General features: G+C 38.0%; 1 protein-coding gene across 1 annotated transcript; it reads right to left on the bottom strand.

Annotated features, from left to right (window-relative positions):
• Positions 1 to 9424: 9424 nt before the first annotated feature.
• LOC136032412 (craniofacial development protein 2-like) lies at positions 9425 to 10288 on the bottom strand. Its single transcript, XM_065712722.1, has one exon. It carries the CDS (start codon positions 10286 to 10288, stop codon positions 9425 to 9427), a length of 864 nt encoding a protein of 287 aa, XP_065568794.1.
• Between the last annotated feature and the right edge of the window lie 4426 nt (positions 10289 to 14714).

Genomic DNA, 14714 nt, shown 5'->3' with positions numbered 1-14714 from the left:
TGTTAAATATTTCCTAAATTTATTTAAAGAGTCAGAGATGAAAGGGTGATACAAGTTTTTGGTCTGTACTTAAAAAACTTTCATCTTCTGTGGGTGCTTCTTTTGCTGACAAACCCTCAAAAACAGAAATTTGCGTAGATGAGTTGGGAAAGGAAGTGAAAATAAACTTTGCATTGATCTAGCTCTATATCGTTCTTTTGAAGAGGATCCTTTGCAAAATATGAAGATGAGAGTTAGTCAGTAATTTATATAACAACCTTAGATGATTAGTTGGTTAAAATCTTTCTTCATTGTACGATGAGGAGGATAAAGATTTACAGAAGTCCCTGAGAGTGAGGATTTGGTTCTTTTCGTCTAACATTTTAGAGTTGATAGATGATCGCCATAGAGTCGATAAGTGACAGCGCCAGCCTTTCGTAAGAATGTAGTTAAACTACCTGATTAGCCTTATTAATCTGCTTCTTCACTCCAGCAAATGCCATATCTTTAATTATAAATTTTAGATATATTTCTAATATTAAAATTTCTAAAAATGGAAATTTGCGTAAATGACCAGGGAAGGGAAGTGAAAATAAACTATGCATTTATTTAGCTCTACATCTTTCTTTTGAAGAGGATCCTTTACAAAATATGAATTACTCCATAATCAGGGTATATTTGACATGACGCTGTCTCTTTATCTCCTTCTGTCCTTCTCTCACTCGTTTCTATTTTTGTCTTTTGAGAGAACCAATTTTTCCAGCAATCAAATGGGAAACTTGTAAAATTTAATATTTCATTAAGATTTCTGTTGTGAAGGAATATATCAGAAATTCATGAAGTTTAAATATTGAATATTATGGTGTCATGAGGATATTATAATTTAGATTAGACAAAACCTAAATATAAAGGGATCAATTTATCATCATCATCAATCTATCACGTTATAGATATAAGATGCCTATAGAACAAAGTTGATTGTTTAAGCGCGTAGTGAAGACATCAAATCTCAATGCAAAAATGCAAAATGCAAAAATGATCCTTTTTTGCAGCCAGAAAGGGTACTTTAACATTAAATATCTCTTAAAATGTCCTTTTTCTTCTTTTTCTCAATATATCCTAGCTTGTACACTATCTTCTCTTAGGTAATGACACTATTCTACATCGATAACGTGTGTCAGATAGTCCTTAGCTTGAAAAGGGTTTGTAAGATCTTTTGGCAGTGATGTCGAGAACGACAACCCTGGTCGTACGAAATTTGAATCCATATTGCATTAGTCTGGACCATTCTCCTCTAAGGATGCAAAATATGGTCCATGAACAGCTGTACGAGACTCCAGAGAAGGAGTTCGAACATAATTCTTTTGAAAAATTCTCGGAACAAATCTACCTGACTGTACATCTTTCATGAAAGTGTGAGAAAGGTTGCAGTATTAAGAAAAACATTGGTCTATGAGTAAAAAACGGCGATTCAAATGTTTGAGCCATGTCTTACGGAAGCCTCTCTAGTAGGTGCCTGTCAAATTCTTTCAGATGATAAAAGGGGCGTTAAGGAGGATAAACCGGTGGCACATAATCAGGTTAGGTTGCGAACCTATTGGAATAAGGCTCCAAACGTTCAGAAAGTTTGGTCACTGATGGATGACCCAGTAGGTCTCATTCGCGTAGTAGCTTGCAATAAATCGTTCACTATAGACCAAAGAAATCGCAGAGATCCCCAATGCCGAACGAGGCTGAAACGCCTGATTCCTGTCACAAATAAAGTAAGCAGTCAGTGAATCATTTTTGTACACTTTTTTTGTACCGTTTTCTGTTTCTTAAATAACTTGTGGATTTTATAGTCATTATTGGTTCTCCAAATGAGCTTTTTGTCTTAAAAAAGGGGTTTAAAATTCGTCCGAAGAAGTCTAAGTAATTTATATTTTCGGATATCAAAGGCAACGTTCTAGCGTTGCCTTCAATGAATTATTTTTCTTTTTTTTTCCGTGCCACTGCGTATGGAAGTGGTGGTCGTAAAAACTTGGAGAGAACAAATCCGATATTGAATTGCAAGTTTTAGCCCCCTTTTTAAAAGCTTAAAGTGATTGGAGGCCACTAGCCCCCATCCTGTGCCCTTTTTGTTTGATCTTGGACATGGGAGGCCCCCCAATCTCGGGGGGCCAATAGGATCATATATTTTAGTGGGGGAGAGGGAGGATATTGGGGGGGGGGGGAAACGGCTCAAGAATTGTTTTGTCCCTGATTGGTTTGAAACTTATAGCTGTAAGTCCTTGTTCCAATATGAACCTAATGTACAGAAAATTTTTGGGGGCACGGGTTTCCCAAAAAAGACACCCTAAAAAGTTCGAAATAAAACTATCTCATTGTGTCGCAGCTTTTGTTCTTAAATTCTTTGACTAAGGGGATCCAAGGAAAATAGAAAAAAGTACTAGCTCCCTCGTAAACGGGGCCTGATTTCCTTCTGAGCGGCATGGAACGCAAATTTTTAATTCTTCCGGCCAAGGGAATTCTAATGTACAAAACCAATTTTAGCCTGGGAGCGTGAACCCCACAAAAAGAACAGTTTTTTAATTGGCTTGAAACTTATATCCTTGGGCTATTAGGCCGAGTCCTTGAACCAAGGGGACCTCAATCCATCAAAAAAAAATTGAAAAATGTGTTTGATTTCTCCGAAAAAGAATGAAAAATGTTTTTTTTTTTTTGGTGGGGTTATAGTCCCCTAAATATAGAGCCCTGAACTAGTCCGAAAAATGTATTGTCCTGGTCAGTTTTAAAATTACAGCCCTCTAAAATGAGTTCCAAACTCTTAAAATGGTTTCTGATCAGCTCAGAACTTACAATCGCAAAACTCAGAAGCATACGACATCAATTATTTTGGATTGATTTGGATTAAACTTTGTCAAACAAAAATTCATTTTCAAACTTTTATTTTCTTGTTACAATGTTGATTTGTCCAAAGCGTAACATAAGCTAAAATTACGGAAAATTATATATAGATCTCAAGTTTACTTGGCACTGCCTATGTTATGGACGAAACTTGCTCCATAGGATTACCTGGTTTAACGTAGTCGTAAGCTATACTATGATGAAAGATTCCACGGCATAGTGTCAAAGTACCATTAGATTGTTTTCTACTTGGAGCACAATTTTCCGTGATTAACTTATCAAAGTGAAGACTAGAAGTAGATTCTTTTGATATTAGAAAAAAAGAAGCTTTGGAACGGTTTTGTTCCTATCTGTCAATATAATCTGACAGAAGGTATAAATATATGATATTTGTAAAAACTACTTGGCAGAATGTTTTTGTTGTCATTGGCTTTTTATACCAAATTATCATCAATTCAATTTTCCATTTTTTGGCACAAGTATGATGTTAAATTCCACGAAGAACACTGATCATTCATAGAATTTTTCTTTTCTTTTATCGGCAGATGTGACTTTAAACTGTGTGGCCATTACCTGAAAGTTATAGTCATCGTTAATCCGAAATTTAAAACGTCTGGCCCTGACGGTGCAGTAATTTATTAGCTGAACTACCTAATAGGCTCGTAAATTTGAAAAAAATAGCATTTATGGTTTCCTATTACATGACATTGGATTAATTTTCCCACGGGTCAAGTTTGATCCTTAGTTTGACATTTTTTTTCCATCAAACTGTTCATAGTCGTGAATGTCAAGTAAAGCACGACCTTTACTTTTATCAATAGAAACTGAAACTAATAAGCCTGAAACTTTGATAATAATATGCACATAAAAGAAATCTGTTATCTGTTCTGATAGCAAATATCTAATGTTCATTGGTTGATCTATCAAAATTTATCATTTAGAGGAAATTTACATAACTTTAGAAAAAGGGCAAAAACCCCGCAAACACAGGTTCAATCAAATTGAAAATTGAAATTTTCACCACGATTTCGAAAAACGATTAATCTGCGCGGTCGCGTTGACTTGAAATAGGGTCAATAATAAGGTGTATCTCTTTCTTTGAGTCTCTGTTCAAAATTGGGAATCACTTAGAAAACAGATAAGGTATTAAATAAACTTCAAATACAAAATTACTGCTCGACTTATGAATTTGTCCATTCTGTTGAAAATTATTCTTTGGATTATATTCGGTCTTCCGTAAAACAATTTAAACTAACTGTCGCAAGATTTGTATGAAAATCTGATATTTAGGGTGATTTTTATTATATCATACGCAGTGTAACAGCACTGCCTAAGTAAAGAGCGATGTGGGCACACTGCATTATTATTTTTTTGTATTTTGTAGACCAGGGCACTTCGTATAGAAGGAATTGTCGTAAAAACTTCAAAAGGAGCTCATTTGATTGGAAATTGCAAGTTCTAGTGCTCCTTACAATAGTCGAAAGTGATTGGAGGGCAATCAGCCCCCCGCTAAGCCCATCATTCCTCAAATGTGTCGAATCAAATTATGAGATAGCCATTTCGTTCAGCGTAGTTGAAATATCCAGTAATTATGTCTTTAAAGATTACACCCCCCCCCCACAGCTCTCTAGGGAAGGGTTGTAAGTTATGCCCCGGGGACATATAAGGTTCTTGTGGAAAGGGTGGCTGTATAAACTTCGGAGGGGGCATCACTGGATTGAAAATCAGAAGTCCTCGTGCCTTTTTTAATAGTCGAAAGTGATTGGAGGCAAACCAGCCCCCCCCCCCAAACACCCTTAATTTCCCCAAAGATTCCCAATCAAAATTCAGAGATAACCATTTGTTTAAGCATATTTGAAAGGTCCAGTAATTACATTTTTGGGGGTGACTCCTCCCCCCCCCCCCAAGGCCCTCAGGGTAAGGGCTATAAGCAATACTAGTTGCCCTTTGTTAATGTTTATGGTTTTTCTAGAAATGGTGGCTATATAGATTTCAGAGAAGGCTCATTCAGTGTAAAATCGAAAATGCTAGCTCCCTTTTTAAAAGTCGAGAGTGGTCGGACAGCAACCAGTGCCCCCCCCCCCACATGCACCCTTTTCCCTAAATTCTTCCGACCAAAATTTAGAGATAGCAATATATGAGTATCAAATTTGGATATGGCTCATTGATTTGGAAATCAGAAGTCCTAGTGTCTTTTTTATAAGAGTCAAAAGACATAAAAGGGCAACTAGCCCCTTCCCACCGCTTATTGTTTTCCCCAAATGCATCCGATAGAATTTTTTGGACAGCCATTTTGTTCAAAATAGTCGAAACATCATATAGCAAGGCCTTTGGGGTTGAAACAACCCCTCCCCAGAATCTAGGGACATATTCTAGGGGCCCCGAAGGCGTAATAGGTTTTTATTGAAGGTGTGGTCGTGAAAACTTTAGAGTAGGCTCATTTAATTGAAAATTGAAAGCTCTAGTTCCCTTTTAAGAGTCAAAAGTAATAGAGGGCAACTAGTCCCCCTCATGACGCCCTCTTTTACCCAAAAGTATCTGATCAAAATTGTGAGACAGTGTTCTGTTAAAAATAGTCCAAAAACATATAAAAAAACTTCCAGGGTTGAAACAACCCACCAGAGCCCTAGGGGGTTGTAAGTAATGCCGTGGGGGCATACAAGGTTTTTATGAAATGGATGGTCGTATTAATTTTGGATAGGGCTCATATAATTGGAAATTGGAAGTTATAGTGCTCTTTGTAAGAGTCGAAAGTGAATTGAGGGCATCCAGTCCCCGTCTCTTCACCCACGCTTATAATTTTCAAAAACAATCATCCAATCAAAATTTTCAGACATTTATTTTCTTCAGCATTGTTAAAAGATCCAGCAATTATGCCTTTTGGGATGTCAACCCCCTCACAGCTCCCAGGGCAATTTAAATTAGCTAATTCGCTCACTGTTTACATTTAGTATATGTTATTGAGAAAGGTATGTATGTTTGACCTTTCCTTTCCAAAAAGGCAAAGGCAAAAAGACATTTATGTGAGCCTTTAAAAAAAATATTATTGAAACTTTTAAAGGAGGTAATTTTATTCAAAATTGAAAGTTCTAGTGCCGTTTTTAAGAGTAAAAAGAGGTTGGAGGGCAAGCAACCCTCCTCCCAAGCCCATTCATTTTCAAGCCCATTCCAAACACATCCAGTCAAAATTTTAAGACAGCCACTCTTGTTCAGCATAGTATAACGGTTCAGCAACTATGTGTCTAGGAGTATTGGGTGTTTCAACCCCTCAATCGGCCCATTAGGCCTTAAAACCGAATGTTACTTTGAAACTAAATCGAAAGGCACTGTGTATGTGGTTGCCAATAAGAAACCTCAGCAATATATCGAGAACGACTGGAGGTATCAAACTGAGACTTTCGGGGCTGCTACTATTACTGCTTCTGATCTCACGCTTTAATTAAATCAAAAGAGTATAAATGTATCCAGGTTGTTAAAGAGCTTAGATAAAAAATTTTGGGAATGACAGCAAGTTTTATTTTTCAAGTCAACTTGAGGAGTTATGAAATTAAATTAAACAATACTATTTGTGTCCGGATTAAAAATTGTTGAAAAAGTTTATACAAATAGCTAGCAAAACTATGGTATATTATAGAAAAAGAAACGAACAAAAAGGTATATGGATGCAGATAAGAAGCCTCAGTAATATATCGAGAACGACTGGGGGCATTAAGTGGAAACTTTAGGGGCTACTACTATTACTACTTCTATTCTTACCATTTAAATGAAACAAAAGAGCGTAAGTGTATCAAAGTTTTCAAAGAGCGTAGATAAAATTTTTCGGGAATGAAATTAAGTATTATTTTCCAGGTCAACTTAAGTAGGTATAATATTAAATTGAACAGTACTATTTGTGTCAGGATTAAAAATTGTTGAAAAAGTTTCTCCAATATACAAATAGCAAGCGGAACCATGGATTCTTATAGAAAAAAAATATACATAAAGTAGTGATCTTTTCCTACGAAAAAGACTATGTTAATGCAAACAAACAGACATTAATTTTATTAAGTTTTTTTTTTATTTAAAGAAACTTAAAGAGCTCCATTAAGCCAAAAATGTGCAGAAATAAAAGTGAAATAATCTTCCTTGCGTAGAACTACCACAAATGATCATTAACAAATAAATGAAACTAAAAAAAAAGAAATTACAATAAATGACCGAGTCATACTCAAAACGAACAAAACTTAACGTGAGTAGGGCTGACAAACCCCATGTCTTCTCAAGACCAGAACATTATTTGCACTTTACTGAAAACAAAATACATTTTAAATGTTTTCACTTTTTTTTAATAAATAAAAAATTGTTAAAACTTTAAGGAATAAATGTCTGTAAATATATATATATATCAAACTGACAATCCACGGTCGTTTTTTTTTTTTTTTTATAAAACGTTAATTATGTTCTAATCGTGAGAAGGCATGGAGTTTGTCAGCCCTACTCATGTTAAATTTTGCTTGATTTGAGTTTGACTCGGTCATTTATTGTAATTTCTGTTCGTTTTGAGTTTTATCAGTTTATTAATGGTTATTTCTGGTTGTTCTGCGCTTAGAAGATTTACTTACTTACTTACTTACTTACTTAAGTCCCGTCCATCCTCGCGGGACGTTTTGGGGCCACTTATTTTGACAGGGCATGAACTAGGGCTCGGTACGTTGTTCTATCGTGTGCAGTTCGAGTCAACTCAACGATGCGCTTTCGGTCAAAGTTTTCAATCCACCTCTTGCGAGGTCTTCCTCGTGGTCGAGATCCGTCTATGGTTCCTTCGAGGGAGATTTTCGGTAGATGGTCGTGGTCCATTCTCTTGACATGCCCGAGCCATCGCAGTTGTTGTCGTTTGATTTTATTTAGGATTGTGTCGGGGGACTTCAGCCGTCTTCGCACCTCCTCATTGGTCACATGTTCAGTGTAGGTGATTCTTGCGATGCGACGGAGACATCTCATCTCGAATGCAAGTAGGTTGCGATCATTTTCGATCTTCAGGGTCCAGGTCTCACACCCGTATATAGCAATTGGCACAATCAGGCTGTTGAAAAGTTGAGCTTTCAGCTGGTTTGACAGGTTTCGGCATTTCCAGATATTTGTGAGCCTTTTAAAACTGGAGCTAGCAAGAGCTAGGCGGCGTTTGATGTCGGAGGTATGACAATTGTCCTCTGTGAGGAGACTGCCCAGGTAGACGAATTGGTCGACCGTTTCAACTGGCTGGCCGTCAATCATTATGGAAGGAGTAGCTGCTTGTTTTTGGCGTGACGTGACCATAACTTTTGGCGTTAATTTGCATGCCAAAAGGTTTGTGGCTTCGTTGAGACAGTCTGCTTGTCTTTGGAGATCAGCGGCCGTTGTAGAGAGCTGGTCGATGTCGTCAGCATAGGCGAGCTTGTTTACTAGGGCTCCACCTATTTTGGCTCCATGTTCGTCTGGTATCAGTGACAGTATGGCGTGAAGAAACAGGTGGGGCGACAGAATACATCCTTGTAAACCTCCCGAGGATGTTGAGAATTCATCAGAGAGTCCATCGGTGGTGAGTATCCGGCTTCTGGATTGGCTGTATATATTCTCAATAATCGTGACGATTTGATCGGGGATACCGTAATGTCTTAGGATGTGCCACAGACCTTTCCTCCGGATTAAATCGAAGGCTTGCCGAAAGTCAATAAAGAGATGATATAGGTCTCTGTTGAACTCGACAAAGCGTTCCATGAGCTGACGAACGGTGAAGATTTGGTCAATGGTCGATCGTCCAGGTCGGAAGCCAGCTTGGTATTCACCCAGAACGGAGGCTGTAATTGCGTGGATTCTACGTAGGAGAATTTTGGTCAGTATTCTAGTTTGATGACTGGTCAAGCTGATCGGGCGGTAGTTCTCACACTCTCTTCTTGAGCCTTTTTTGTGGATTGGGACCACTGCTGCCTTACACCATAGCTGTGGGACGTGGCCCGTTGACCATGCGGCTGACACAACTTTGTGGTACAATTCGACGACGTCCTCTGAGTCAATGTTAATTAGTTCAGCAGTGATACCGTCCAGTCCTGGGGCCTTCCCTCGTTTCAGGGATCTTATCGCTGCCTCAGTTTCTGATTTTAAGAGTGGTGGTGGAGGTTCTCGATCATTAATGGGGAAGGAGTTTAGGATGCTGGGATCGGCAATGATCTGCGGATTTAATTTATCTTCAAAATATTCCTTCCATCGTTCGAGTTTCATTTTTGCGTCGTTGATGGGATTATTTTGTTTGTCTAGGATTGCTGAGGAGATGGGATTTTTCCTGCTAGACAGTTCACGAACTGTTTTGAAGAGTTTTTGACTGTTTCCGTTCCTAAACTGGGTTTCGCATTCCTTGCATTTCTCGGTAACATGGTTACGCAAGGCCTTTCGGACTTCCCGTTCGATTCTCCTTTTGAGATATTTATAGGTGTCTCGGCTGCATGGGTCAGCTTTGTTGTTGCAGAGACGCTTTCGGTTACATAGTTGGATTATTTCTTCAGTAATCCACGGCTTTTCGTCTTTCGTTTTCCTCCCGAGGACATCACTTGCTGTGATCAATCTCTTTGACGGTAGTGAGGGAAGTGAAGTTCTCTAGGATAGCTCGGAATTTTGACGATAGGCTGGTGGTATAGGCGCCTTTTTTTATGGGGTCGCGAAGCAGCTCTGTCCGGAATCTAGGGATTCTTGTCGTCTTAGGGAGTCGTTTCAGTCTTAGCTTGAGTTTGGACATCAGGAGTGAGTGATCCGAATCAAAGTCTGCACCAGGAAGGGATACAGTAGCCATTATTGAGGACTTCCAGCGTTTAGATATCAGCACATAGTCTATCATGTTTTCAGTTACTCCGTCGGGGGATCTCCAGGTGACCTTACGGTGGTGTCTGTGTTTAAAGGTGGTGTTAGTTATATACAGGTCGTTTTCTCTACAGAAACTAATTAGCCTTTCACCTCTTCCGTTCAGTCGGCCATGGCCGTGCGGTCCCATTACATCTCTCCGATCAATCTGATCGTTGCCCGTGATAGCGTTGAAGTCGCCCATGACGATGAGCATATTTTTCTTTGGTGTTTGGTCGGTGACACTTTGAAGTTGAAAGTAGAACTGTTTGCATTCTTCATCGCTTCGAGCAGAGTCAGGAGCATATACCTGGATGATGGTAAGGTTTGACATGGATCCCTTTAGTCTAATGGTTGCTATCCTTTCTGATACGGGCGTGAAGGAGATCAGCGCCTTTTTTGTAGTTGGTGAGAGGATGAATCCAACACCCTGTCTGTGAGTGCCATCGGTGCGTCTCGAGAGTAGGAGGGAGGTTCCAGAGATAGTTTCTTCACCGGTTCGGGGGAGGTGTGTCTCAGATAGCCCGACTAAGTCCCACTTGTATCGGTTTAGTTCTCTCAGTAGTAGATCCATTTTTCCTGGTTTGGCTAAAGTCCGGGTGTTGAGTGTTCCTATGTTGAGTACAGTAAATATAGATATAGTAAATAATATCTGATCAAGCCTGCTTCTAGTTTTAAAAGGAATAAAATAGCTCTTGTTTTTAGCTCGAATTTTTCTATGGATTAATTCTGAATAGAGTTTAGCTTTGTATGAGGTCTGTTCACTGTGTCTGGGTTCATTTTGTGTGATTTCAGTAATACGGGAGGAAGGGACCGAGTGAATATTCTTCTAAGACACAGAAAATAACTTTTCACTGATCAGCAATGAAATCAGCAATTTAATAAGGATCAAAACATTAGTAAGCAAAAGTAATCCTATTATTTCCCTAACATGTTTATTCTATTACAAAAACTTAAAAAATAGGAAAATTACATTAATGAAAATTACGTATGCTGCCTTTATTTCTTTCTTTTTTACCCAGGGATGATTATATTAAAAAACTGTTTTACAGTACCATCAAGAGTGCCCCCTCAATTGAAATTTAATATTCTACTGCCCTCCCTGAGCAAGCGAAGAAATAGCACTACGGCTAAAATCCAATTCCCGCAATTTTGAAAAGAAAATATCAATATTGGTCCAAATTCTCAGTATTTTTAATCGCTGATTTTAAGGTCCTTTAGCATTCCATCTAATCTATCACCTCTTTGAATTCAGTTTAAAAAAAGAAAAATGTTGCGTCTTAATTAAGGTGATGTTGCGCATCATAAATAAGACTTGCAATTTCATATCAAAACTTGTAACGCTTTTATAAGCGTATGTATTAAACTGAGAAAAAAAATTATTTTCAGTGATTCCTCCCCCCCCCCTCAAGTGTTAGCATAAAATCTTTTGAAAATATCCTAACACGTCATATCCTATACTTATTTAGAGTGTATAGCTGGAGGAGAGGCCAGTAGTTGAACCAGGGGGCTGTTTTGTAGTTTAAATGACCACCTCCCATCCCCAAGTAAAGAGATTTGTTTGAGTATTGTATACTGACTATATGACTACCTCTTCCTAAGTAGGACTAACCTGCAAAAGCAATTGCAGCTGTAATAAATTTAGTGGAAAAAAAAATCAATGACTTTTAGTTAAGGTTAAGCAATATGTTTAGCACTGAAATTGTGTGAATACCCAGGTTTTACTTTACCAGTTAATTGGTAACTTATTAAAGAGATGGATTATAGCATTTGAAGTTTCGTCACCTATAAGATGATTCCAATAATTAGGCATTTTACTTCTATGCTGTGGGATTTTTCGTGTCATTTTTTGTGGCACAATTGGTCCATAAAGTTACCAAGTAACCTTCAGCCTACGAGACCAAGGTCCTTGTGCCTTTCTTCCTATTGTTTTTAATACCTATTAAATAGAAAAACCCAGTTTTTAACGAAAAGTAAGGAGCAACAGTAGAACTTATAACGAACAGAAATTTTTCTGTATATGAAGAGTTGCTTCAGCAGTGAAAGCATAATGACTTTAGTGAGACCCAAAGCTGCTAATCCTTTCTTCCTTTAATGATTTAAGTTGAACGGCAATTCCCTCAAGACGCAGGTATTATTAATTTTCTAAGCGTCACGTCATCAGGAATGTTTTCTAAAAGACGGATGTGTTAATCTATCTATATAAAAATAAGTTGTAAGTTTGTGTGTTTGTCCATGTTTTGTGTTTGTCCGCATATGTGTGCTTGTTTGTCCGCATATGGCGTCTGAAAAATAAAGAAGAAAAAGAAAACTAAAAACAGAAAAAAAAGAAAAAAAGTAAAAAAACTAAAAAAGCTACAAAACTAAAAAAAAGAAAAAACTAAAAAAGAAAAAAAATTAATGCATGTTTGTTTTTTTGTATGTTTGAGGGTTTGCATTTTGTTTTTTTTTTGTATGTTTGAAGGTTTGCATATGACGTCTGGACAATAAAGAAGAAAATGAAAAATAAAAAAGGAAAAAAAGGTAAAAAACGTAAAAAACTAAAAAGAAATAACTAAAAAAACTAAAAAAGCTAAAAAACTAAAAAAAAAAGAAAAAAACAAAAAAGGAAAAAAAACGAAAAAAGAAAAACTAAAAAAAAAAAAACTAAAAAAAGAAAAACCTAAAAAGAAAAAAACCTAAAAAAGGAAACAAAATAAAAAAGGTAAAAAAACTAAAGAGAAAAAAGCTAAGAAACTAAAAAAGAAGAATTAAAAAGGGAAAAAATTAAAAAAAGAAAAAACTAAAAAAGGAAAAAAAAGAAACCTAAAAAAAAATAAAAAAGAAAAAACTAAAAAAGAAAAAACTAAAAAAGAAAAAACTAAAAAAGAAAAAAATAAAAAAAGAAGAAAAATCTAAAAAAGAAAACAAATTAATAAAAAGAAGAAACTAAAAAAAGAAAAACTAAAAAAGAAAAAAACTAAGAAAATAAAAAACTAAAAAAGAAGCTATATCTATATATATAAAAATAAGTTGTCTGTGTGTCTGTCGAGTGACGTCATGTTTGTGTGTCGACTGACGTCATGTTTGTCGACTGACGAAATTACAGACCGGGACATCGGGACACAAATGCCGACCGGGACATAGGGAATATAAATGACGACCGGGACACTCAAAGATAAAGCGACCGGGACACAAAGAATGTTCGATTAGCAATCACCATCAACAAAGCACCGGGACACAGGGAATATAAATGACGACCAGCACACTCAAAGAGAAATTACAGACCGGGACACCGGAACAAAAATGACGACCGGGACACAGGGAATATAAATGACGACCACGACACTCAAAGAGAAATTATTGACTAGGACACCGGGACACAAATGACGACCGGGACATAGGGAAACAACAACAACGGGGACGCCGGGGGGCACAGGAGGATATATAAATGACGACGGGGACACAGGGAATGTTTGATTAGCAATCACCATCAACAAAGCTCAAGGGCAATCATTAGAATAATGAGGTATAGATCTGAATACAGATTGTTTTTCCCATGGACAATTATATTTTGCATGTTCAAGAGTCGGTAAACCTGACAATCTATTTATATGCACAGACAATGGGACAGCCAAGAATGTTGTATATTCGCAACTTTTACGTAGTTAAAAAAAAATATATATATATATCTATCTATATTCACAGGTTGGACACAGGGATACAACTACAATGGCGCGTAACTAATATGGCGCGTAACGACTTACGCGCGCGGGGGAGCTTGGTTGGCGCGAAGCGCCCCCACCAACTAGGTGTTGGGGTGGCACGAAGCGCCACCCCAACAGCTAGTATATATATATAAATAAGTTGTATGTATGCATGTTTTTTTGTTTGTGGGTTTGCATATGACGTCATTATAAGTATATAAGGCTTTGTATATGACGTCATTATAACATGACGCTACAGACCGGGACACCGGGACACAAATGACGACCGGGACACGGAATATAAATGACGACCGGGACACTCAAAGAGAAATTACAGACCGGGACACAAATGACGACCGGGATACCGGGACACAGGGAATATAAATGACGACCGGGACACTCAAAGAGAAATTACAGACTGAGACACCGGGATACAAATGACGACCAGGACACCGGGACACAGGGAATATAAATGACGACCGGGACACAGGGACACAACTACAACGGGGACGATGGGGGGCACAGGGGGGATATATAAATGACGACGGGGACACAGGGAATGTTCGATCAGCAATCACCATCAACAAAGCTCAAGGGCAATCATTAGAAAAATGCGGTATAGATCTGAATACGGATTGTCCCATGGACAATTATATGTTGCATGTTCAAGAGTCGGTAAACCTGACAATCTATTTATATGCACAGACAATGGGACAGCGAAGAATGTTGTCTATTCGCAAGTTTTACGTAGTTAAAAACATATATATACATATATACTTACGCGCGGGGGGGGGCGCGAAGCGCCCCCACCAACTAGGTTTTTGTGTGGCGCGTTGCGCCACACCAGCAGCTAGTTACTTCATAGTTTCTTTGATTGTTTAAAAACCCGCAAGGCCAATAAAAACGTTCAGGTTTTCTTTGGTTGTTATGTAGTATGTTCATTGATTTTTACAAAAAAACATTCAGGTTCCCGGCCAAATCAAGATTTCTTTGCTTGTTATGTCATAGTTTTCTATGATTCTTGAAAAAAACCTTCAGGTCAGCCCGCCAAATCAAGATTACCGTGATCCTGTAAAAACCCGCGAGGGCCATGAAAAACCTTCAGGACCCTCTAGACGCTGGACCCTAGAGAGCAATTCAAAGGGACACCTAAGAACTAATTCCATCAAAGGCCCTAGCAGTCAATTCCAACAGGGCCCTAGCATCCAATTTCACCGGGGGCGCCTCAGCTAACCTAACCACCGGGGCCATAGCATCCAATTTCAACGGGGGGAGGCCCTACCCTAACCTAACCACCGGAGATCCCTAGCATCC

Source organism: Artemia franciscana, chromosome 10 (assembly GCF_032884065.1).
Source record: "Artemia franciscana chromosome 10, ASM3288406v1, whole genome shotgun sequence".
NCBI classification, from domain to species: domain Eukaryota; kingdom Metazoa; phylum Arthropoda; class Branchiopoda; order Anostraca; family Artemiidae; genus Artemia; species Artemia franciscana.
This window is presented reverse-complemented; position numbering and strand designations above follow the sequence as displayed.

Coding starts and splice junctions, on each gene's coding strand:
- LOC136032412 (XM_065712722.1), bottom strand. CDS start 10,288: ATGGATCTACTACTGAGAGAACTAAACCGATACAAGTGGGACTTAGTC.